At 35.7% G+C, this 27,315-nt stretch overlaps 2 protein-coding genes across 2 annotated transcripts in view; both read right to left on the bottom strand.

Annotated features, from left to right (window-relative positions):
• LOC309802012 (tetratricopeptide repeat protein 6-like) overlaps positions 1-24,945 on the bottom strand; it is a 65,651-nt gene extending 40,706 nt beyond the window's left edge. Inside the window, exons 1-7 of the mRNA XM_082617170.1 lie at positions 24,882-24,945; positions 22,807-22,943; positions 8,349-8,518; positions 5,691-5,811; positions 4,122-4,272; positions 1,370-1,452; positions 354-430 (exon numbers count right to left, since the gene is read on the bottom strand). Coding sequence (XP_082473296.1) covers positions 354-430; positions 1,370-1,452; positions 4,122-4,272; positions 5,691-5,811; positions 8,349-8,518; positions 22,807-22,943; positions 24,882-24,929 — 787 coding nt within the window. The 5' untranslated portion in view covers positions 24,930-24,945. The remainder of the gene's footprint in view (positions 1-353; positions 431-1,369; positions 1,453-4,121; positions 4,273-5,690; positions 5,812-8,348; positions 8,519-22,806; positions 22,944-24,881) is intronic.
• A 46-nt stretch (positions 24,946-24,991) lies between these two features.
• LOC309802905 (uncharacterized protein) overlaps positions 24,992-27,315 on the bottom strand; it is a gene marked incomplete at its 3' end in the record, with an annotated part of 179,809 nt that continues 177,485 nt past the window's right edge. The window contains exons 11-12 of the mRNA XM_082618776.1: positions 26,329-26,788; positions 24,992-25,054 (exon numbers count right to left, since the gene is read on the bottom strand). Coding sequence (XP_082474902.1) covers positions 24,992-25,054; positions 26,329-26,788 — 523 coding nt within the window. The remainder of the gene's footprint in view (positions 25,055-26,328; positions 26,789-27,315) is intronic.

Here is a 27,315-nt window from a genome sequence, read left to right as displayed (position 1 = left end):
TTCAATAATCTATTTTTACAATATGAATTAATAAATCAATATGATACTAAAATCTATTTACTGTCAACAAACAATAAGACATTCCAACTGTAAACAAACAAACAAAAAATAACAGCGTAAGCCTGGTATTTCCTATAATAATCTCTCTCACAAAATTCACTAGGGTATGAAGCATTTTACAAATTGGTTACATACATGTGAAACTCAAGTTTTAGTTTCAAAATCTAACTTTGACTTTCAAGTGAACCCTTCATGCTATCTATACAGAGCTTCTGAAAATAGTATAAAAAATTTAAAGAAGTATTTCTTTTTAAATTAAGACAATATTATAATTTTACATTGATTATATTTACCTTCGGTCATTTCTGCTACTTGATAAATAGTGAACTTTGCAAGATCATAGCACTTCATCCTAAGAAGATATTGTCCTCTGGAAGAAATAACAGCTTTTTAATTCTAAGCAGTTAAAAATAATTTTTCTAAAATAAAGATTTTATACTCAGTTACTTAAAATTTTAAAATTATAATACATTTATTCATACTTATTATAATACATTTATTCATACTTATGTATGACAAAAACAATATGAAAATTATAAATATTTTATGTAAGTCTAAATAGGCCAATTAACGTGGAGATGTGAGAAGAAAACAATTTAGGAAATGTGAAGCTGAAAGAAAAATTGTCAGATCTTTTTGTAATTATTGGCATTTAAAAAGTTATACTCTGTTGCTGAGAAATTTTAAAAGCTAAACACAGTTTAAGGGGTATACAAATGGAGAAGTATTTATATAAATTGTTAAAATGTGGTTCAAGAATTAAAAGACAAGCAAGACCTTATCAGAAAGCATTGTTCCAGTCCACTTTCCCATTTTCCGTAAATCCATTTCCCATGTTAGTAATTATGATATATTTTTGGTAGTGATAACTCATAATTTGCAATGGGTCCTTTTATAGCAAGCTCTACTGCATTTGAAATACAATTCAATGTATCTTTTTTTTTCACTGAATTATCTGAGGTTTATACTTGGTACCTCTGGGTACACAATCAAAATATATTACCTTACTTTCATGAGATCTGTGATAACTATCTAACCAGTAATCTAGAGAGGCCTCAAAGAACTTAAACACAGACAGTTGTGTTTTGATGCAAGGACAGAACAAAGGGAAAGATCTGTTATCTTATATTATGAATTATCTTAAAGTTTAACAAAAACAACTATATCTGACTTGCTGGTTTGGAGATGGCCATTTCTGGGAGATTAAATGTAAAACAAGGAGGCTGGAAGGATCAAGAAAGAACTAAGGATTCCAACAGCTAGCTCAGATACTAAGATCCCAAGAAGAATTCTATTTCTATGCACATACCTTATTATATATAATTGGATTCCATCTGGCTGAAGGTGGATAGCACGAGATAACTCTCTTACTGCCTTTTTCAATTTGTGCAACTGTTAAGTGATAAACAGAAACTTAGCTCATAAAAATACTGATTGCTTCCTTTCTGATAGTTATTCCCTCCCACCCTTCAATACAGAAATTTTGCAGGAATCTCTCCTAATACATGTGTTTCTTAAGAATCATCAAAGCAAGTGGGATACAGAGAAGTTTAAAAAAACATTTATGAAGCAAAGTCTTTTGTTTTTCTTTAAATTATCTTTAAATTTGAAGAATGATTACACAGATCCACAAATATATAGTTTTAAATAAATATGATTATATCATATATTCTAGTTTGTTTTTCCTTTTTGTTTAGCTTTTCAGTTTTTCTCCCTCAACCATAACACCTTTTACACCAAACTTTACTCATGTTAATAAACTAGCTTGCAAAGGAATGTAAAATAAAAAGTAAAAGTCAATTCCACTTAAAAATAAGAAAGGAAAAACAAGCTTGCATTTAATGAGTAAAATGAATGAATAAAACAAAATACAACAATGATGAAAAAGATATCTGTTTAAAATCAGTATACAATGAAAAGTAAACAATGATTCTTTTCTTAATACTGGTTACAGAGCATAATCTGAATTTATACAAATTTTTACAAACATTGGGGGAAATTACAAAAGGGGGAAATAAACACATCCCAGCAAAATGAACCTGGGACAACAAACGACTCCTCTTACTATGCTGACATGGTGATCAAAACATTTGTGCATGGAAGTAGACAATACCTCTTAAAATGGTACAAAGTGTTTGGAGGAAATAGTGGGTGGAGTCAAAAGAGGGAATTCAAAAGGAGGGAGTCTGAGATGTTTTTAAATAAATTTAAGAATTACTGTGGAACTTCAGGCCTGCTGCTTCTCAAGCTAACCCTGATCAGGTTGGTGTAATTAATAAACTACCTTTCATATGCCTGCATTGCTCCATCTGGTTCCAATCATACATAGCTATGCATTGAGGAAACCCTGAATGGGAATGATGGAAGCTCACTCTTTGGTCTTTACAAGCTTTCCTGGGGTTGGACTTCTCCAGGTAGCATTAGATTGGATTTACCCTGGAGCCTAAACCCACACTGTAGGCATATGTATTCTTCTATATACATACACAGGGTTTGGTTTGTCATTGTTTTATCTACATGGGATCATACTGTATACACTTTAAAGTCTTCTAAATCTTGTTCTAGAATATCTCTTGGAAACCCCTCCAAATCACCTGGCATAATTCTAACTATTCTTTTTATTGACTATATAATACTCTATAGTGTGAATACAACATAATTTATTCAACCATTACTGTAAAGAGGTTTTTGTCTCCTCAGAACAATGAGTCTTTGAATATATGTCCTTGCACCTTGATATTATGCTGGTGCTTTGGTTTCTAAATATGCTTGGAGGAAATTCCAACTTCCCCATAAGGCCTCAGCTCCATCAACAGGGAGTGAAGCAAAAGGGCCACACACACTCCCCACCCCTTCCCAACAGGGATCAAAAGCAAACCTACCCTGAGGACAATACCAAAATGGCCCCAGGGTCTTCTGCTTCCATCATCAGGAAGGTAAGGACTTAGTCACACTGCATCCTGAGATGAAGACAATAACAGAGCCTCTAGCAAACTCCCAATGGACATGCAGTGTGAGCAAGAAATGAACCTTTGTTATTTTAAGATGGTGATTTTTGAAGCTTTATTTGTTGTTGTTGTTTTCCACAGCACAACAGGCTATCCTGACTGAAACCAATGTGAGTAGAGGACTTGTAGGAGACGAGGGCAGAAAGGTAACAAGGAGCCAGTTCACATGAGCTCTTGTAGGCCTTTGGCTTTTGCAAGATTTGGCTTTTATTCTGAGCACAAAGGGAAGCTATTGAAGGGTTCCAGGCAAAGAAGTGAAATAACCTGATTTATGTTTTAACAGGATCACTATGCTCCTGTTTTGAAAACCCATCAAAAAGGAATAAAGAACAGAAGCAAGAAGACCAGGAGGCTACTGCAATAACTCTGGTGAGAAATCAGTGTCTTGGACAGGACGGTTAGTGATGGAGCAGTACAAGGGAATATCTATTTTGAAAGGTAGACACAACAGCTAACAGTCTTTATCTCTGGAAAGTCCAAGTTGGTTGGAGTCAGAGAGAGCTCTTATTATTTACTATATTGTTTGAATTTTACACTAAGGATATATTATTTTTTTAATTTAAATAACTCGTAAATTTTAAACAAAATTTAAAGGAAAGTGTGAATGATTTGGACACCATTCTATGCACAGATCTCATTCTATGAACTCACCCATTCACTCACTCCTCATACACACACACACAAAACTGATGGACTCTAAAATGTTAACAGTAGTTATCTCTAGAGGATGAAATAATGGATGGTTTTTAATGTATTCTTATTTGCATACATATATTACATGTGGTAAATATACATTGCTTTTGTAATAAGAAAAAAAACAGGCATTATTAAAAAAAAAAAAAGACAAAAATTCACACCTAATCAGTAGAGGATTTTTAAGTGGGTAATTATAGTTAACTATCAATATATCTATCTAATATGTATTGTTTATAAATGCATTAGGCTCTGTAATTAGCTGAAAAAGAATACATTGATATATTTTAAATTACATTGAACAAATATTCAAAAAATTAAAACTTTTTAAAAAAATCAAAGTTCTCAAACCTTAAATACCTTATGATAGGCTTCTGCTTGACAAATATAGCTTTGAATATACATAGGGTCAAGTTTAATAGCCTCAGAAAAATACCAAGTGGCTTCAATGTAGTTATCCAGGTGTAGTAGATATATGAGGCCAATATTTATATAAGCCAAAATAATGGTTCTAAAAAAATGAGAAAGCAAAATATTCTTAGACATTTAAATTATTCCAGATGTTCTCCAATTATAAATGAACCTAATGAAATACATACATCAATTTATACCAGGGTTCTTTCTCAATGTTTTCCTAAAGCAAAATAAATTAGTTAAATATTTTCTATTAAAAATTATAAACACCTTTATGAAATCCTTAGTTAGGAAGAAACATTTGTAGAGTCTGTCCTAGGAACTGATTTCCTGAAGTCTCCTAGACTCTTAGCAATACTTCACTCTTCCTTGACTTAATCTTGACTTATCTTGGATAACAAGCTTAGTTTTCCTCAACTCAAAAGTTTTTGCCTCAAGCTATGTTATATTCGACAAGAGAAAGGGTGAGGAACAGTGAGAAAGAGCAATATTCTCAGAGGCTTAGGGTTAAAAATCCTCTCCACAGAGGTATTAACCCAGTTGCTTTTCTATATCAAATAAAAGTTGTTTTTCTCTCTTAGAATCAAACAATTTTCAATGTAGAAATAACCTTAGAAATTATTTGTTCCATGCCTCTATTTCAAAATGAGGAAACTACACATTCTGTATCCCAACTGCACAGAAGCCCTGACCCTTTTGCTAACTGCCCACTTTCTGGCTTTCTGCAACTGAAACTCATTTCTTTCTCTTCCTGACTCAAAAATATCCCAAAGAAAACCACTGTGGCCATTGTGGAGCCATGTTCCATGACTTTTCCCTAGTCAAGTTCAAAGTTTACCTTAAATAAGGTAAGTAAGCAGTCTGCCAGTTGGCACAGAATGGGCATGATTTGTTACTCTTTCTGACACCTTCCATTTTAAAGAATACTTCTTTGGAAAGAAGATGAATTATTTAATTAAATTCTACCTTTTACAGCCTGGCTTTCTGACTAGTGTATGTAACTTTCAGTCTGTTCCTTCCTGAACCTGTGTTCTAATGGTATTTGCTTTTTTATTTTGCTTTACTAAACAAAATGTAGCCAGAAGTTCTAAATAGAGGATTTCTTCCCACTGAGTCATATACTGTGCCTAGCAACAATATATCAAGCAAATATTTTGCCATTATTTTAAAACTTGATGACAATTTTCCATGAACTTAACTTCAAAGTTTTAACCTGGGCATCCCCAAACTGCTCTTAATTACTGGTTGATTTTGCTATCCTTGGATTTAAACTCCTCTCAAACCCATTCAATCTCTAAAGTTTGCAAAAGCATCTGAGGCAAACAGATATTGAGAATAGTTCTTATTTTAGAAGTAATCTTATTTTCCGAGGTTGTATTCTAATTCTAGGATGACTTCATAATAGTCTCATTTTTACAAGGTTATTGATGAGGGGAGAAAGCTTTTTCTTTCATCTTGGTATTTTCTTGATTTTATATAAAAGTGAAATCAGTAAGAATAAAAGGGAAAACATACCTTTCTAGAGAAATAACAGCTTCAAAGTCACAAATTGCCAGCAACCAAAGTTTTAGATTCGCATAGAGTATGCCCCGATGTAGAAAACAACTAAGATTCTCATAGCCATCATTTATGAGAGCTTAAAAATAAAGGTATATATCTTATTCAGGTTCTGAACAAACATATCTGAGTTATATTTTAGCCTATGCCCCTTCCTACTGCTTATTCTTATTTTTTTAACATTACATAAAATAAAACATATCTATAATGAATGTACTTATTTGGTGAGTAAAAAACAGTACTCACATAAAAAAAAAGTGTATTTGTTTATAAGGAACAATGTGACTATTATGGTTCACAAACTCATTAGAGCTGGAAGAAATCCTGGTATTAATCTAGGATAGTCCACTCACTTTACAGATGAAGAGATTAAGGTCCAAAGGGGCCAGGTACAGTGACCATGCAAATCAATGGCAAAGATGGGCCTAGAATCTAACCTCTGATCCACTGCAGTGGATTGCAGTCAGAAAGGTGCCATTGCCCTTGATGGCTTGTTATTATTTGGAAGATAGGAAGGCATCATTACTGGCCAAAGAACAGGTTCTGGTACAAACCCAGACTAGGGCAGACAGCAGAGGTCAGGCTTATACACATAAACCAGGAAGGGCAGCGCAAAGAGGCTACTCTGATTGCAAGCAGACCTCGGAGTTAAGGCAGGCAACTTGACGATGCGTATCCCAAAGAACAGAAGCATGGGGCAAAAATAACCTCCTCTCAGGACTCCAGGCATGTGGCTCTCATCAGTGACCAGTCTAGCAGTCTAGAGGTTACCTCGTGTCTCCTCACTTGCTGATTCCCCCTCAACTTTCAAAAACATGCAATGAAGTAGATGAGATTTTTACATTTGATCCACATCGCCCAAGTTTCTCAAGCTAAAAAGGGAAAGTTCTGCAAAAAATGTACATAATGTTCACAGCCTGGGACACAAATATGCACAATACTAGATTTGGGGAAGTATTCCTAGTATAAGCAGTGATCATACAGATTAAGTAATCACTTGAAGGCCATTTGACTAATCAGTTCACAGTATGACTGTCTAGCAAGGAGAAAAATAGCTGCAGTTGGTTAGTTGGTTGCTCTAGAAAAATAGAAACATTCTTCTATTTTTTAATTTATTTATTTATTTTAATTTTTGAATTTTATTTTATTTTATTTTTTTATACAGCAGGTTCTTATTAGTCATCAGTTTTATACACATCAGTGTATACATGTCAATCCCAATTGCCCAATTCATCACACCCCCACACCCCCACCCCCCCCACCCCCCCGCCGCTTTCCCCACTTGGTGTCCATATGAGAAACATTCTTGAGGAAACAAAACTATTAGAATTACTTATCTTCTCTGTGCTTCGGTTTTCTCATCAGTAAAATGGGGATGATAATAGTACCTACCTCATAGCATTATTCTGAAGAGTAATTGAGACACTCCATATATAGCATTTAGAATAGTGCTTGGCAAGTAGTGAAATGCCTAATGAATGTTAGATATTATTATTAGCTTAGAAAAATATATTGAGGGTCCTTTTTGATTGTGAAAGATAAAACTCCTTAGGCTAACCTATAGGAAAAGATTGAGGCTAAAATAAAGGTGGTCTGCTCTGAATAATTAAATAACAAGGATCTGTATTATTATGATAGCCTAGAAAAAAGCGGGTGAAGAGCCCAAAACTTGGAGAAGAGGGAAATACGAGAAAGCAGCTTTTAGGAAGACCAGGAAGAAAGGGGTTTAGCCAGATGGCAGATGGACAGGGATGACAGAGACCAATAAAAGATAAACTTACAGAAATAGGGGTGTTTAACCTTCAAATTTAAATTATCTGTGCTAACTTTATCCTCTGAACCGTAAAACATTTAGTAACAGATGGTAGCCATGAGCAGTGAACTGGTGAACAAAAATGGAGACTCAATCAGACAGCAGAAATTAGGTATAAAGATTCCAAGAGAATTGAACAGGAATCCTAAGCCACGTTTGGAGTGTTGGACTCTGGCTAGAATTTGCCAGTCAGGATAGGCTAATTTATTCAGCTGGACACTGTTTACTGAGCACTTATTCTACGCCCAGAATTGTGGACATATTCATATACCAAGAATGCACTGGTACAGGGTAAAGTGGAAATGGCCACTTTTAGCTGTTGGCATCCTCTTACTGAGGATTCTCAAAGCCCATTTTTAGTCTAAGGGTTACAAAACTCTGAATTTGACTAATCCATGGGCTGGGTCTATGGAGTAGGACGCAGCCCACAAGGAAAAATCACTGCCATTTTAGCAAGACGACTAAGAAATAGGCCTAGATTTCCATAAATAGCCTCAGAACTTCATATATAGAAAGAAATTTCTTTGATATGATATTCTCTTTTTGTCACAGTTGTACACACATAAACACACACACACTCATACACACTAAAAGGGAATATTAGAAACACTTTTAGCTAAATTATTGTAGCTTTAAGTATAAATAAATATATATGCTATATAAATATATATAAGTACATATATATATATGTATAACAATGTACATATTACATTAGTCATCCCACATTAGTATTCCACTCCATGAAAGTGAGCTGCTGAACCTCAGATTAAATTCCCATGTATTTGCCAGTAAAAGTGAAGTACCTGAAACACTATAATCCTGCAGTGCTCTAAGAGGGTTACTCTTCCTAAATAAGCAGGCTCTGTAATACAATGCTAACCAGTTATTAGGATCTAAGTGAATTGCAGTAGAAAGATCTTGAGTTGCTTGCTTATAAAAGTGCCGTTTAAAATACACTCTCCCTCGGTATGTCCTAGAAAAAGAAAAAAATTCATTTTAACATGTACTGCAAAATATAAATTTTCTCTTTTTGGCAAACTTATACAACTAATTTTATATTTGAATAACAACTTGTGATTATTTCTCTTTGCTTCCCAGGAAAGTTTAGTCATAATGTTAATAGCAAAAAGGATATGGACATTTTATAAATAAATATGTAAATATATAATAAAATACTTTATTATTATATGTATAAATAAATATATAAATATATAATAAAATACTTTATGCTTATTGATAATATTATATATTAATTATATATATGCTTAATAATTATTACTATATTTCTTACATTTATCAGAGAGGTGTGTCAATAAAATAAATGAGGTATCCAAGATACACTGAAGATACACCCCCCAAAATGGGAGGCTGCTCTATCTGCAAGGGTAAAAGCTATTGCATCAGTTTTATGAGTTGAATTCTATTTCCATTAACTTCTAACTTCAATTTTGAAATTTTCATTGACCTATATCAACTCTGAAAATCTCATCTTCGATCACTTAATAATGTAAAACAAATCAGTTTTTACAGCTAAAATAAAAAAGACAATTAAGGAAAAACAGGAGAATAAGCTAGTAGGTTGCCTGCTCTGAAGAAGTTAAATCCAGGGGGAGGAAAATAGATGTTCAAGAAGGTTATAGTATGAAAACAATGGTAATTTGGAAAAAAGAGTACAGCAAGTAACAGAGGTCTTTCAAAAGCACTAAGCATCCTAAGACTCAGGATATTTTATCGTGGAGCAAAATATTTTTTTACCCCACATATAAGAAATGTCTTATGTAGTTTCTAATGAATATAAGAATCTTACATTTATTTTTAACAATTTCTGATTGCTAAAGACTATTACTAATTATTTCTAAGTATATATATGATTCTGAACTTAAAATCTTACAGAATAAAGCATTACTAATATTTTTTGTAGGATGCCATTAAGTCATGTCAATTCCTCAAACACACTGGCTTCTGCGTCCATTCCTTCTTTCATTTCTACTGCCTCAATACTGAAGATCCGCATCAGATCACATCTGGGCTACTACTTTATTCCATTCTTATCTCTAGAGTGATGAGATTTGATCATCAGTTAATGAAGATCACTTTTCTCAAAAACATTCAACAGCCCCCTATTGACAATGGGATAAGGTTGAATTCTTTAAAAAGGCATATAAGGCCTCCCATAAGATAACACCACATTATAACACCTTGAATTAACCTTCTGTTCTTCTCCAACTAATCTGATGCCTTCCTGCAAGTAATTCCCCTTTAAGTAAAGAAGTAGACAACCAGAATAGAATAACTAGGGATGAATTTTTAAAGAGCTTCAAAAAAGTTTGCCCTCCCTTCAAATGCTGCAAGCTGAGATAATTTTAGAAGTAAGTTATTTCAAACTTTCAAAGAACAAAAATTATCGAATTCTAAAGGACATGTTTCTAAGAAAAGAAAAAGATGAAAGACTTAATTCATTTCGAGAAAGTAGCCAAATCCTGAAATCAAAATCTGACTATGAAATTAGTGAACAATCTTACTATGAATATAGATGAAAAGCTCTTAAAGAAAGTGAAGACAAAGCAAATTCAGTATTGTTTAATAATATTCTATCTAAAAATATATGATTGGGGCTTCCCTGGTGGCGCAGTGGTTGAGAGTCCGCCTGCCGATGCAGGGGACACGGGTTCGTGCTCCGGTCCGGGAGGATCCCACATGCAGCGGAGCGGCTGGGCCCGTGAGCCATGGCCGCTGAGCCTGCACGTCCGGAGCCTGTGCTCCGCAACGGGAGAGGCCACAGCAGTGAGAGGCCCGTGTAATGCAAAAAAAATTTTTTAAAAACTAAAAAAAATAAAAAATAAAAATATATGATGGCCAAGAGGCATTTATCCTTCAAAATTAGAAAGCCTATTACCATGAAATTCTTATACGTAGATCATAGGAAAAAAATTTAAACAGGAATAAAGAGATACTCCCTTGAAATAATTAAAGAATAAATGGCTCAAAAATTACAACTGTGATGTTTCTTGGTAAACGTCAAAGACATTTTCATTAAGTTCAAAAGATGAAGATTCTTATTATCACCAACATTATTGTTAAGTTAAAGTTGATGCAATGATAAAATGAGTTGGGAGATAAGAGTAGAGCAAAAGAGGTAGAACAGGGAACTCCGAAACTCCACCTTTCCACAAAAGCAATGAATAAGCAGGCAAACACTGTCAGAAGCAATTAAAGAATTAAGAATCTAATTAAAAACTTAGAATCACCAGGGTAATACTTAATGAAGGAGGAAAGGCTGCTGAATTTTGGTAAGAGAGCTCTGTGGTGTTCTAACTCATCCGATTTCCCTCCCCAACTTCCTAGACCCATGGTGGCCTTGAAGAAAACAACCTGCATTCCTGATGCAGGTTACTAGTACCAGAGGGAACAATACAAATCTTATTCTCAAAGAACTGTAGCTGTGTAGTTTTGACCTGTCTGGTGGATCACTGAAAGACTGGCTCAAATGTTTCCCTTTGTTTTGACTGCCTTAGAGCTTTCCCAGGGCTAATGTGACTTCCTGGATGGTATTTATCAAAGTCATTTAAAGGCAAATGTATTAGCTGCTGCCACTTGGGACAAGGGATAACAGTTGGGGCAGGCAATTGTCAAACCAAAAACCCTTGTAAGAAAGAAGGTGGAGAAGGAGATACCAGGGGGATGAGGGCTTTAGAAAGTTTCTGCATATTGTAGGGAATCTAAAAGGCCACATGCAAACCCAAGGCTGAAAGCATGCACAGAAAAGACCTACGAAGACACTTAGCTTTCACCTCTGGTTAATTCAGGCTCTGTGCAAGTAGGACATGAAAGCTAAGGCATTGAAGTTGTCTGGATAAGCATTCAAGGAGTGCCCCAAAAGAGAGTCAATCTGCAAAGACTGAGAGAGTTTTTTTGATTGTTTCATTGGTTGGTTTAGTTGGAATCTTAGTCAAATCACTAGCTAACTCCAAGGTAACAGAACACAGACTTCAGTGGCCACACATGACAAAGAATACAGACTTACAAAATCTGTTCAGAAAAGTCACTAAACAAACTACATGAATGACAAGAAGCAGCAAAAAAAAAACACTGGAAGAGGAGGAGGTGAATCTGATATCCAAAGGTGCCACATAATAATATTCAAAGTGACTACTTTTCAACAAAAAATTACAAGTAATGCAAAGGAAGAAGAAAATATGGCCCATTCACAGGATAAAAAGAAAAAAATAGAAACCATCCCTGAGGAAGCCCAGACATTGGACAAAGACTTAAAATCAACTGTCTTAAAATCAACTTAAAAGACTTTAAATAAACTATCTTTGGGAAACCCATGGCAGTCCAGTGGTTAGGACTCGGTGCTTTCACTGCCAGGGTGCAGGTTCGATCCCTGGTCAGGGAACTAAGATCCTGCAAGCCATTTGGCCCAGCCAAAAACAAAAAACAAAACAAAACAACCCACAAAACTGTCTTAAATATGTTCATATAGCTAAAAGAAACCATAAAGAACTAAAGAAAACTAGGAGAATGATGTCTCAACACATAGAGAGTATCAATAAAAATACTGATAGATAGAACTAGATTGATAGATAGAGAAATTATTGAAAAAAAGGAAGCAAATAGAAATTCTGGAGTTGAAAACTATAAAAACAAATGAAAATTCACTAGGTTTCAACAACAGATTTGAGAAGGCAAAAGAAAGATTCAGGAAACTTGAAGTAAGGTCAATTCAGATTATCCAGCCTGAGAAGCAGAAAGAAAAACAGAGTGAAAAAACAAAAAACAAAAAAAGGCTAAGGGACCTCTGGAACACCATCAAGCATACCAATATATGCATACATTGCAAGTCACAAAAGGAAAGGAGATAGTAAAGGAGCAGAAATGACATTTGAAAAAGTAATGGTTGAAACCTTCCCAAATTTGATGAAAGAAATGAGTCTATACAACCAAGAAGCTCAGTGATTCCATAAATTTGAAGAAATCTACAGGCACCTTATAATCAACCTGGTGAAAGCCACAGACAAAGAAAGAATCTTGAAAGCAGTATGAGAGAAGCAACTCATCATGTACTTGGAATACTCAATAAGATGAATAGCTGATTTTTCATCCAAAATCACAGCTGGAAAGATCATGACTCACTGAATAGTCTATGAATCATAAACACAATAAGTAAAAAGAAAACCACTCTTAGGCACAATATACCAAAACTGCTGAAATCCAAGGACAATAAGAAGGGCTTCCCTGGTGGCACAGTGGTTAAAAATCTGCCTGCCAATGCAGGGGACATGGGTTTGAGCCCTGGTCCGGGAAGATCCCACATGCCACAATGCAACTAGGCCCGTGTGCCACAACTACTGAGCCTGCACTCTAGATCCCATGAGCCACAACCACTGAGCCCACATGCCACAACTACTGAAGCCCACACTCCTAGAGCCTGTGCTTCGCAACAAGAGAAGCCACTGCGATGAGAAGCCTGTGCACCTCGACGAAGAGTAGCCCCCACTTGTCGCAACTAGAGAAAAGCCCTCGCACTGCAATGAAGATCCAACACAGCCAAAAATAAATAAATAAATAAAAATTAAAAAAACAAAGACAATGAGAAAAGTTTAAAAGCAACCAAAGGAAAAAGACACATTACTTTCAAAGGCATTGACTAACCACTGATTTTTTTCACTTAAAAAAAAAAGGAATCTATATGACACTGCATTGCAATATGTTCAAAGTGCTAAAAGAAAATAAATGCCAAGGGAGGACCTTCAAGATGGCAGAGGAGTAAGACATAGAGATCACCTTCCTCCCCCAAAATACATCAAAAATACACCTACATGTGGAACAACTCCTACAGAACACCTACTGGCAGAAGACTTCAGACTTCCCAAAAGGCAAGAAAATCCCTACGTACCTGCATAGGGCAAAAGAAAAAAGAAAAAACAGAGACAAAAGAATAGGGATGGGACCCGCACCTCTCGGAGGGAGCTGTGAAGGAGGAGAAGTTTCCACACACTAGGAAGCCCCTTCGTGGGCGGAGATAGGGTGTGGGCAGGGGGGAAGCTTCGGAGCCATGGAGGAGAGAGCAGCAACAGGGGCGCGGAGGGCAAAGCGGAGAGGTTCCCGCACAGAGGATTGGTGCCGACCAGCACTCACCAGCCTGAGCGTCTTGTCTGCTCACCCGCTGGGATGGGTGAGGGCTGGGAGCTGAGGCTTGGGCGTCAGAGGGCAGATCCCAGGAAGAGGACTGGGGTTGGCTGCGTGAACACAGCCTGAAGGGGGCTAATGCACCAGAGCTAGCTGGGAGAGAATCTGGGAAAAAGTCTGGAAATGCCTAAGAAGCAAGAGACAATTGTTTCAGGGTGTGCGAGGATTGGGGATTCAGAGCATCCCCTAAACAAGCTTCAGAGACAGGCGCGAGCCGCGGCTATCAGCACGGACACCAGAGGCAGTCATGAAACGCTAAGGCTGCTGCTGCAGCCACCAAGAAGCCTGTGTGTAAGCACAGGTCACTATCCACACCTCCCCTCCCGGGAGCCTGTGCAGCCCGCCACTGCCAGGGTCCTGGGGGGCATGCATCAGGCTGTTGCAATGTCAGGCCAGCCTCTGTAGCCGCAGGCTCACCCCGCATTCTGTACCCCTCCCTCCCTACAGCCTGAGTGAGACAGAGCCTCCTAGTCAGCCGCTCCTTTAACCCCATCCTGTCTGGGTGAAGAGAAGATGTCAGAGGGCAACCTACATGCAGAGGCAGGGCCAAATCCAAAGCTGAACCACAGGAGCTGTGCAAACAAAGAAGAGAAAGGAAAATTTCTCCATGAAATAACTGAACAGACAAAAAATCCTCCCAACATTGAGGCGGTGGACTTTGGGAGCAACTGTGGACTTGAGGTTTGCTATATGTGACTGACTAGTTTCTAATTTATAAGTTTACTTTAGTTTAAATTTTAGATCTTTTTATCATTGTTGGATTTGTTTATTGGTTTGGTTGCTCTCTTCTTTTTTTTTTATTACCTTTAAAATTTTTTTATTCTAATATTTAAATTTTTTTAATTTTATTTATTTATTTATTTTTCTTTCTTTTTTTTTTCTTCTCCCTTTTCTTCTGAGCTGTGTGGCTGACAAGGTCTTGGTGCTCTGGCCAGCTGTCAGGCCTGAGCTTCTGAGGTGGGAGAGCTGAGTTCAGAACATTGGACCACCAGAGACCTCCTGGCTCCATGTAATATTGATCCGCAAGAGCTCTCCCAGAGATCTCCGTCACAACATTAAGATGCAGCTCCACTCAAAAACCAGCAAGCTACAGTGCTGGAAACCCCATAGCAAACAACTAGCAAGACAGGAAGACAAACCACACATTTGCAGAGAGGCTGCATAAAATCATAGTAGGGGCACAGACACCCCAAAACAGACCATGGGAGGTGGTCCTGCCCACCAGAAAGACTAGATCCAGCCTCATCCACCAAAACACAGGCACCAGTCTCCTCCATGAGGAAACCCACACAACCCACTGAACCAACCTTACCCACTGGGGGCAGGCATCAAAAACAATGGGAACTATGAACATGCAGCCTGTGAAAAGGAGACCCTAAACACAGTAAGTTAATCAAAATGAGAAGACAGAGAAATACACAGCAGATGAAGGAGCAAGGTAAAAACCAACCAAACCAAACAAATAAAGAGGAAATAGGAAGTCTACCTGAAAAAGAATTCAGAGTAGTGATAGTAAAGATGATCCAAAATCTTGGAAATAGAATGGAGAAAATAAAAGAAATGTTTAACAAGGACCTAGAAGAACTAAAGAGCAAACAATGATGAACACACAATAAATGAAATTAAAAATTCTCTAGAAGGAATCAGTAGCAGAATAACTGAGACAGAAGAACACATAACTAACCTGGAAGATGAAATAGTGGAAATAACTACCACAGAGCAGAATAAAGAAAAAAGAATGAAAAGAATTGAGGACAGTCTCACAGACTTCTGGGACAACATTAAATGCACCAACATTCAAATTATAGGGGTCCCAGAAGAAGAAAAGGAAAAGAAACAGACTGAGGAAATATTTGAAGAAATTATACTTGAACACTTCCCTAATATGGGAAAGGAAATAGCCAACCAAGTCCAGAAAGGGCTAGAGTCCCATACAGGATAAATCCAAGGAGAAACACGCCAAGACACATATTAATCAAACTATGAAAAATTAAATACAAAGAAAAAATCTTAAAATCAGCAAGGGAAAAGCAACAAATACCATACAAGGGAATCCCCATAAGGTTAACAGCTGATCTTTCAGCAGAAACTCTGCAAGCCAGAAGGGAGTGGTGGGACATATTTAAAGTGGTGAAGGGGAAAAACCTACAACCAAGATTACTCTACCCAGCAAGGATCTCATTCAGATTTGATGGAGCAATTAAAACCTTTATAGACAAGCAAAAGCAAAGAGAATTCAGCACCACGAAACCAGCTTCACAGCAAATGCTAAAGGAACTTCTCTAGGTAGGAAGCACAAGAGAAGGAAAAGACCTACAATAACGAACCCAAAACAATTAAGAAAATGGTAATAGGAACATACATATCGATAATTAACTTATGTGAATGGATAAAATGCTCCAACTAAAAGACACAGACTGGCTGAATGGATACAAAAATAAGACCTGTATATATGCTGTCTACAAGAGACCAACTTCAGATGTAGGGACACATAAAGACCAAAAGTGAGGGGATGGAAAAACATATTCCATGCAACTGGAAATCAAAAGAAAGCTAGAGTAGTAATTCTCATAACAGACAAAATAGACTTTGAAATAAAGACTATTACAAGAGACAAAGAAGGACACTGCATAATGATCAAGGGATCAATCGAAGAAGAAGATATAAAAATTGTAAATCTTTATGCACCCAACGTAGGAGCACCTCAATACATAAGGCCAATGCTAACAGCCATAAAAGGGGATATTGACAGTAACACAATCATAGTAGGGGACTTTAACACCCCACATTCACCAATGGACAGCTCAACCAAAATGAAAATGAATAAGGAAACACAAGCTTAAATGATACATTAAACAAGATGGACTTCATTGATATTTATAGGACATTCCATCCAAAAAGAACAGAATACACTTTCTTCTCAAGTTCTCATGGAACATTCTCCAGGATAGGTCATATCCTGGGTCACAAATGAAGCCTTGGTAAATTTAAGAGAACTGAAGACATATCAAGCATCTTTTCTGACCACAATGCTATTAGACTAGATATCAATTTCAGGAAAAAAAATCTGTAAAAAATACAAACACATGGAGGCTAAACAATACACTACTATATAACCAAGCGATCACTGAAGAAATCAAAGAGGAAATCAAAAAATACCTAGAAACAAGTGACAATGAAAACACGACAGCCCAAAACATATGGGATGCAGCAAAAGCAGTTCTAAGAGGGAAGTTTATAGCAATACAATCCTATCTCAAGAAACAAGAAAAATCTCAAATAAAGAACCTAACCTGACACCTAAAGCAATTAGAGAAAGAAGAGGAAGAAGAAAAACAACAACAAAAACCCATAGTTAGCAGAAGGAAAGAAATCATAAAGATTAGATCAGAAATAAATGAAAAAGAAATGAAGGAAATGATTGCAAAGATCAATAAACCTAAAAGCTGGTTCTTTGAGAAGGTAAATAAAATTGATAAACCATTAGCCAGACTCATCAAGAAACAAAGGGAGGGGCTTCTTGGTGGTGCAGTGGTTAAGAATCCACCTGCCAATGCAGGGGACATGGGTTCAATCGATCCTTGGTCCAGGAGGTTCCCACATGCCACAGAGCAGCTAAGACTGTGTGCCACAACTACTGAAGCCTGTACACCTAGAGCCCGTGCTCTGCCACAAGAGAAGCCACAGCAGCGAGACGCCCTCACGCAGCAATGAAGTCAAATGCAGCCATAAATAAATAAAAAAATATAAAAATAAAAAAAAGAAACAAAGGGAGAAGACTCAGATCAATAGAATGAGAAATGAAAAAGGGGAAGTAACATCACACTGCAGAAATACGAAGGATCATGAGAGATTACTACAAGCGACTATATGCCAATAAAATGGACAACCTGGAAGAAATGGACAAATTCTTAGAAAAGCACAACGTTCCAAGACAGAACCAGGAAGAAATAGAAAATATAAACAGACCCATCACAGCACTGAAATTGAAGTTGTGATTAAATATCTTCCAACAAACAAAAGCCCAGGACCAGATGGCTTCACAGGCGAATTCTGTCAAACATTTAGAGAAGAGCTAACACCTATCCTTCTCAAACCTTCCAAAATATAGCAGAGGGAGGAACACTCCCAAACTCATTCTAAGAGGCCACCATCACCCTGATACCAAAACCAGACAAAGATGTCACAAAGAAAGAAAACTACAGGCCAATATCACTGATGAACATAGACGCAAAAATCCTCAACAAAATAATAGCAGACAGAATGAAGCAAATTAAAAGGATCATACATCATGTTCAAGTGGGTTTATCCCAGGAATGCAAGGATTCTTCAGTATAGCCAAATCAATCAATTTGATGCACTACATTAACAAAGTGCAGGATGAAAACCATATGATCATCTCAGTAGATGCAGAAAAAGCTTTTGACAAAATTCAACACCAATTTATAAAAACCCTCCAGAAAGTAGGCATAGAGGGAACTTACCTCAACATAATAAAGGCCATATATGAGAAACCCACAGCCAACATTGTTCTCAATGGTGAAAAACTGAAACCATTTCCACTAAGATCAGGAATAAGACAAGGTTGTCCACTCTCACCACTAATATTCAACATAGTTTCAGAAGTTTTAGCCACAGCAATCAGAGAAGAAAAAGAAATAAAAGGAATCCAAATCAAAACAGAAGTAAAACTGTCACTGTTTGCAGATGACATGATACTATACATAGAGAATCCTAAAGATGCTACCAGAAAACTACTAGAACTAATCAATGAATTTGGTAAAGTAGCAGGACACAAAATTAATGCACAGAAATCTCTTGCAGTTCTATACACTAATGATGAAAAATCTGAAAGAGAAATTAAGGAAACACTCCCATTTACCATTGCAACAAAAAGAATAAAACACCTAGGAATAAATCTACCTAAGGAGACCAAAGACCTGTATGCAGAAAAGTATAAGACACTGATGAAAGAAATTAAAGATGATACAAACAGATGGAGAGATACACCATGTTCTTGGATTGGAAGAATCAACATTGTGAAAATGACTATACTACCCAAAGCAATCTGTCAGATTCAGTGCAATCCCTATCAGACTACCAATGAAATTTTTCACAGAAGTAGAACAAAAAAATTCACAGTTTGTATGGAAACACAAAAGACCCTGAATAGGCAAAGCAATCTTGAGAAAGAAAAACAGAGCTGGAGGAATCAGGCTCCTGGACCTCCGAGTACACTCCAAAGCTACAGTAATCAAGACAGTATGGTACTGGCACAAACAGAGAAATATTGATTAATGGAACAGGATAGAAAGCCCAGAGATAAACCCAGGCATCTATGGCCAACTTATCTTTGATAAAGGAGGGAAAAATATACAATGGAGAAAAGACAGCCTCTTCAATAAGTGGTGCTGGGAAAGCTGGACAGCTACATGTTAAAAAATGAAATTAGAACACTCTCTAACACCATACACAAAAGTAAACTACAAATGGATTAAAGACCGAAATGTAAGGCCAAAGACTATAAAACTCTTAGAGGAAAACATAGGCAGAACACTCTATGACATAAATCACAGCAAGATCCTTTTTGACCCACCTCCTAGAGAAATGGAAAATAAAACAAAAACACAGAAATGGGACTTAATTAAACTTAAAAGCTTTTGCACAGCAAAGGAAACCATAAACAAGACCAAAAGACAACCCTCAGAATGGGAGAAAATATTTGCAAACAAAGCAACTGACAAAGGATTAATCTCCAAAATATACAAGCAGCTCATGCAGCTCAATATCAAAAAACCAAACAACCCAATCCAAGAATGGGCAGAAGTCTTAAACAGACATTTCTCCAAAGAAGATATACACATTGCCAACCAACAATGAAAGGATACTCAACATCACTAGTCATTAGAGGAATGCAAATCAAAACCACAATGAGGTAGCACCTCACACTGGTCAGAATGGCCATCATAAAAAAAAATCCAGAAACAATAAATGCTGGAGAGATTGTGGAGAACAGGGAACCCTCTTGAACTGTTAGTCAGAATGTAAATTTATAGTCACTATGGAGAACAGTATGGAGGTTCCTTAAAAAACTAAAAATAGAACTATAATACGACCCAGAAATCCCACTACTGGGCATATACCCTGAGAAAACCATAATTCAAAAAGAGTCATGTACCACAGTGTTCATTGCAGCTGTATTTACAATAGCCAGGACATGGAAGCAACCTAAGTGTCCATCGACAGATGAATGGATAAAGAGGATGCAGCACATATATACAATGGAATATTACTCAGCCATAAAAAGCCATAAAAAGAAACGAAATTGAGTTATTTGTAGTGAGGTGGATGGACGTAGGGTCTGTCATACAGAGTGAAGTAAGTCAGAAAGAGAAAAACAAATACCGTACGCTAACACATATATATGGAATCTAAAAAAAAAAAAAAAAGGTTATGAAGAACCTAGGGGCAGGACGGGAATAAAGACGCAGGCCTACTAGAGAATGGACTTGAGGACATAGGGAAGGGGAAGCTGGGACAAAGTGAGAGAGCAGCATGGACATATATACACTACCAAATGTAAAATAGCTAGTGGGTAGCAGCCACATAGCACAGGGAGATCAGCTCAGTGCTTTGTGACCACCTAGAGGGGTGGGGTAGGGAGGGTGAGAGGGAGGGAGACGCAAGAGGGAGGAGATATGGGGATATATTTATATGTATAGCTGATTCACTTTGTTATAAAGCAGAAACTAACACACCATTCATTGTAAAGCAATTATACTCCAATAAAGATGTTTCTTAAGACAATTAATTAATTAATTAATAAAAAAAGAAAAAGATATGAAAGAGACTTCTTTACACAAACTATGAAACATTACTGACCAAAAGGAATGAAGACCTAAAGAAACAGAATGTACCGTATGCATATATGAAAAGACTCAAAATTGTTAGGATGTCAATTTCCCCCTACTGCTCTATAAATTCATTGCAACCCCAATCAAAATACAAAGGAATTGCCACAGAAGTTGACCTGCTGATTCTGTTAGGTTAAACTGTATGAAATTTTGAAATTTTACTATTTTGATCTATAAAGAAGTCAATTTTCATATAGTTTAACCCAACTTAATGTGTTTGGAAATGCAAAAAAGCCAAGGAATGCTCTGACAATTTTGACAGATCAAAAGAACTGTTCTACAGGATTTCAAGACTTATTATGAAACTATAGTATTTAAGGCAGCATAATATTGGTGCAAAGATAGATTTTTTTAAAACCCGCAAAATAGAAAAAGAGACTGAGAAATAGATCCACCCATACATGGATCTTCATTTCCTACAAAGCTAACACTGCAAAGCAATGGTAAAGGCACAGGGTTTTTATTAAATGTTGCTTGGAAAATTGAGCATGCACGTATAAAAAGTGAAATTTGTTTCCCTACTTCACATCATATACAAAAATTGATTCTAGGTGCACTGTAAATCTAACTTTAAAAGCGAAACAATAAACCTTCTGGAAGATCAGACAGGAGAATATCTACATGACACAAAAATAGGAAAAACTTATAGTATACAAAAAGCACTAACCTTAAATAAAAAGGTTACTAAATCAGACTATGTTTCATTTTAAAACTTTGTTTACCAAAAGACAATTATTTAAGGAGTGCAGTGACAATCTGGAGGAGGAAAAAAATGTGCTGTAAATATAACCAACAAAGGGCCCATATCAAGAATATGTAATAGTTCATACAAATGAATAAGAAAAAAGACCAAAAACCCAAAAGTCACGAACGACAAAAAAGAAAATCCAAATGGTTAAGAAAATTTTGAAAATGAATAATCATGTTGGTAATGAAGAAAATGAAAATTCAAACTAAATGAGATAATACTACACACCCACTAGGATGGCTAAAATTTGAAAGTTATAATAGTACCCAGTACTGGTGTGGAGCCTGCATATACTGCTGGTAGTACAACCAGTTTGTAAAATTAGTTTGGCCCTACAGCTGAACAACTGCATACCCTATGTACCAGATGTTCTACCCCTACTTGTGTATCCAAAGGAAATGAGTACATGTGTGTCACGTACAAGAAAGTTGAAGGAAACAGTATTTGTGATCATCAAAAATTAGAAACACTCAACTGTCCATCAACAGTAGGATGGATAAGTAAACTGTAATATATTCATGTAACTGAATACTATACAAAAATTAAAAGGAGCAAACTACAGCCACATGCAATAGTACATAATATTCAATGAAATAAGTTAGAATTGAAAGAAAACTACCTAATGATTCTCTTTATATAAAGTTCAAAAAAAAAGAGGCAAAATAAACCAAGAATGTTTAGGGACACATACTTATGTGTTGAAACTATAAAGAAATACAAGTCAGGACAGTGGTTACCTTCTCAGGAAGGCAAAGGCACAACGGGGTGCTAGAAATGTTGTTTCTTGACCTGATAATGGTTACATGAGCATTTACATTGTGATAAGTCATTAAACTGTACGTTTGTACTTTGTATACTTTTTTTGGATGCTTGCTGTATTTTTCTATAAAAGTGTTAATGTTAAACAAAAACTGTGAGTGAAGAGATGAATAGGTATGGCTACATACACATTTTAAGCCTCTTCAAAACAAAACTTAGATGAAAAGAAAAGCAACAAAATGGAAACTGTATTATGCACAATAAGGTTGGAAGAGCAAAGTTTAATATCCCAGTTACAATAAGATAGCACAGAAATCTATATGAACAGTTCTCTGTACTGAATGAATACAAAGTATATGAAAAGAAATCCAAAGAAATAAAATATAGGTCAATACTTCAAAAATTGATAATGTAACTAGTATTCAGGAAATGCAAATGAAACAATTCTAAATTATCATTTCATGCCATTTAAGTTAAACTACCCACTACTCTTAGGGTATAGGTAAAGATTTTCCTTCACTAGTAGCACTAAAAATCGATTCACTACTTTTAAAGGGCTGTCTGATGTATTTCAAGAAATTTTCTTTCCTGAGAATGTATTTCAAAAAAAAAAAAACATTCAAAAACCATATCTAAAATAATTCTCACCTTGCTTGAGAATTTTGGGGATCTATATTTAACAAGGCTGTAAAATCCTCTTCAGCTGCAATCCAGTTTTCATTTTCATAGTAGAACATCCCACGTTTAAATAATGCCTCCGTTCTTCTGGGATCATAAAAGATACACTACACGGGGGTATGGAAGGGAGGCACAAAAACATATCACATAATGAAAAAAAAAACAAGAAAAGTATATAATCCCATAGCAAATTAAATGGATTAAAACCATGTTTTTAACTTCAGATTACATAAAAACAAACTAAGATGCCAGAACTTTCAGATTTGCATTTGAAGACCATGCCTTTATGAAGTCCATTTGTCATCAAATTCTAGAAAGGGGAGGTTTTATTAAAAAAAACAAAAACCAAAACCAGCACATACAAGAAGCCAAGGTTTCTGCCCACTAAAATTTTTATTAATAAAACCTCATAAGTAATTGTTCAGCTACAGTAGGGTTATATTGGATCTATCATGGCATTTTATTCCAATTAAAGACAATATATATTAGATCACATCAAGGCTGATTCAATGAAATTAAATATGGATTAATTTAGCCCCTAAAACGGTGAAAAGAAATGAATCGGCCTTGGCATGGGTCATTCATTTCACATTGACATACAAGGCAATAGAGTAATGAGACTAAATCATTGTAAACTCAGTTGTAAAGTTCCTTGCCTATTGATAGTGGGGAGAAAAATGAAGCACAAAGATTATGAAGTATTTTTAAAACAGGGAAAAAAAACTCTAAAGATTCTGAAATTTGTTTGACCTCAAGTTGCTGCATTAGTCAATCTTTAAACTATTGGTGCTAGATAAAGGAAATGATCAGAAAAGATATTTTAATAATTTTAATATCTTCAAAAGAGATTTGTGGTCACTTCTAGACAAGAAGTTACCAAAACTTATAATATTCTCTTGAAGCAAAAGAAAGTCAAGTATGTGGCTAACCATCATAGATTAAGAAACAGGGCAGTTGGGAACATGAAAAGCTAAATTATTTCAAAAACATCTAAGTTCTCAATTGTACTAAGAACTAAGAATTTAAAGTCAGGAGTTCATGGTTACAATTCTGCCACAATCAGTGGAATATCTGCCTGACTCCAGCCTCAAAATACAGTTCAGCTAAAATTCACTTCCTCAAGGGAATTCTCTGATATCCCCCAACCAAACATAAATTGCCTCCCATAATCTTTATTTCCATCATAGCATTCATCACAATTTGTAATTATATATTAGTATATATATTTATTTAATATCTGTCCTTTAAATTATAGGCTCCATGTAAGCATGAAACATGTCTGTTTCATTCACCAAGATTTATCCACTACATTACACTACACAGTGCCTTAGCCAATAAATATTTGTGAGTAAATGAATGAATGAATGAATGAGCCAGTGAGCATAGCTTTCTTTTAAAGCAGAGAGGTTTGCTGCAGAAGAGAATCAGCTACGTCTCAAGAGTTAAGAAGCAGAAAATGATTTTCTCCATTGTTTGAAAGAAAGAAGCAATCTTCAAAGGTTTCTTTATTCACTGCTTCATAGTCCAAGAGAAGAGAGCTGGAAAAGTCAAGTCCCCCTCAAAGTTGCCTCTTGCCTCAATGCTCCCACACCTGACTCTGATGTAAATCCATCCATTCAAAAAAATCATTGACATACTGTTAATATCAATCCCAGTAACGAATGTTCTAGGGCCTAATCTAAAATAAACTAATTTTAGGGCTTCCCTGGTGGCGCAGTGGTTGAGAGTCCGCCTGCTGATTCAGGGGACACGGGTTCGTGCCCTGGTCTGGGAGGATCCCACATGCCGCGGAGTGGCTGGGCCCGTGAGCCATTGCCGCTGGGCCTGCATGTCCAGAGCCTGTGCTCCACAGCGGGAGAGGCCACAACAGTGAGAGGCCCGCATACCGCAAAAAAATAAATAAATAAAAAATAATAATAAAATAAAATAAAATAATTTTGATTATATAACATATGAAAGAATTTCAACAAATTGCTCTAATATTAGGATGAGAATATCATGCTCTAAAATATATAAATGGCAGAATTATATGTGATACAGCTTACTTTAGAAAAGTCATCAATGGCCAGTACTTTGTTTTCTATTTCGTACATCTCACCCCTCCTGAAATACATATCAGCATCCATGGGCTTGCACTTAATTGCTTGAGTATAATTTAGAATTGCCAAAGTACTGTCTTTTTTTCCTCTGAAAATTTCTGCCCTTGAAAAATATGCCTCTAAAGAAAATTAAAAAGGTAAAATTTAGTGTTACAGTCCTAAATTTTTAAAGATGAATCCTTCACCCTCCAAAAATGTAGTCTTAGAATAATGTATCTCTATTATACTTTCTTTGCCATTTAACTTAAGATTTGTTTTTTATTTCAACAATGCAAAATTTGTTCTCAAAGCCTGGATAAATGCTTATGGTTAAAAGTGTTTTCAATTTCAATATGAAATAACAAAAATTAACTTTTCTTTTTTGTATATCTGAAATGTTTCATAATCCTTTAATATTCATAGTAAAAAGTTATATTTTGATGGTACAAAATCTTATGGACTTTTAGCAGAGATCAGCATAGATTTAAAAAAACATTTATTAAGCTCATGTTATATTCTAGGGGTATGTTGTGGGTGCTGGAGATACAAAGATGAATATGACATTTTCTCATTCCCCAAAAGTTCCATGTCTGGTCATTCAAGTTGGTTAGAGAATGGTACGTAAATACAAATGTAAATGTGAAGTCTTAAGAACGCTACAACTCTAATTCAGACTAAATTTGTAAATCATTTCTATAACTAAAAATTGTAAGTTCATATTCTTCTTACGGGATGAGCAGTAAGGAACTAATTTATTGTAATGTATACCAAGGACATTAACATTTCAAACCATGATAAGTATTTTTAAAACAATAGGATCACAAACAGTCCTAAATATATGATATCGAGAGTAAATTTAACTTGGGAAGTCACAACCATTTGTGGAGATGTATATGTCTTGAATTATGTATCTTTATACCACTAAATGACCAAAGCTTAGGTAAAGATCTAAGTAATATAACTGCACAGACAACCCACCTGCATTATTTTTATTATATTTATTTATATAATTCAAGTCATCCAAAGCTTCATTAATTCTGCCTTGGAAAAGATAAATGAAATGTCGGTGCCAATAGGCATTGAGAAACAATGGCTCCAAGAGTATAGCCTAGAAAATAAATGTATAAATTCAATTTAAATTGATTTAAGGGAAGATATCCCATCAAATAAATTTTCAAACATTATTGATCCCAATGGCTTTGTATGTGTATAGTATAAAATGATGCTTCCCAATCTGACAGACAAAATCAAATGTTTTTAATGTTAATTATTTGAAAATGCCAATAATCATAATTTCACAATCCCATATGTATAATACAAATATTCATTGTTCAAAATTCTAGTAAAAGTTAATATATAGTTATAAGCAAGGATAAATTGTTAATATTATTATTTTGATTAAATAAAAACTTACTTCCTGTAGATCATTCATGGCACTCTGGAACTTTCCCAGTTTCCTATAAAGAGCTCCACGCCTACAATATAAAAATGCAGGATATTCCTTCTTACTATTTATTTCTTCAGTCAAGATCTCCACTTCGGATTCATAATGTCTAATGACCGCTGGAGGAAGACCAGACTCCAAAGAATCACTCAATTCTATTTTTGGTGTTTTTTTCACTCTTTCAGACGAGTCTTCATGAACAGATATTTTAACAACTTTCTCTCTTGGAGCTGTCTTTTGTTTAGGCTTAGAGAACATGCCAAGAGCCCATGTTTGAGGACCACTATTTTCTGGAATTCTTCCTTTACTTTGGGCAAATTTGTCAAAATTTAAACACAAAGGTAGACTGGGACACCGTAATAGACGTTCATATAGTGGAACTTTGAGCAAAAATTTCTTCTGTCCAGGAAGGATTCCATGAGACTCTGATCTAGTATTCAAAAGAGTGATTTTTAAATTACAGAAATATAATTTTTATAATGAATAAATCAACTCAGCCACAGAAAAAAATTACTATTTCTCTGTTATCAAAATAAAATTACATGGTACTTTTATGCAAACCAAGTCCTCCTGTTCATTCATTGAGATCATATGAAGAATCTCTGTGAGTTTATGAGAGCAGAAGACTGTTATTAAAGATGCAGCCTTTGTAGAGAACTGAAATAAAGAGACAGTGCTCCCTTCAGGCTTAATTTACACCCTTACCACCAACCGGAGGAAATACAATGGAGAATTGAGGAGTTAAAACTTGATGTGAGAAAGGAAACGACATCTAAATGGTTCGCAAGGACATGAACTTGAAGAAGGAAAGATTTGCCTCCACAACAGGCTAACAGAAAAACATCCTAGACTTCATCCCAAACTTAGTAGGCAATCAAATTAGATGACATGTAATAAGCTTTCAAATGGTATGTTTCTTCCAGGATTATCCTCCTCAAACTCTCCATTTCCCACACA

This window comes from Mesoplodon mirus (assembly GCF_964341445.2).
Source record: "Mesoplodon mirus genome assembly, chromosome: 4".
NCBI classification, from domain to species: domain Eukaryota; kingdom Metazoa; phylum Chordata; class Mammalia; order Artiodactyla; family Ziphiidae; genus Mesoplodon; species Mesoplodon mirus.
The sequence above is the reverse complement of the archived record's forward strand: the minus strand, read 5'-3'. Positions and strand labels throughout refer to the sequence as shown.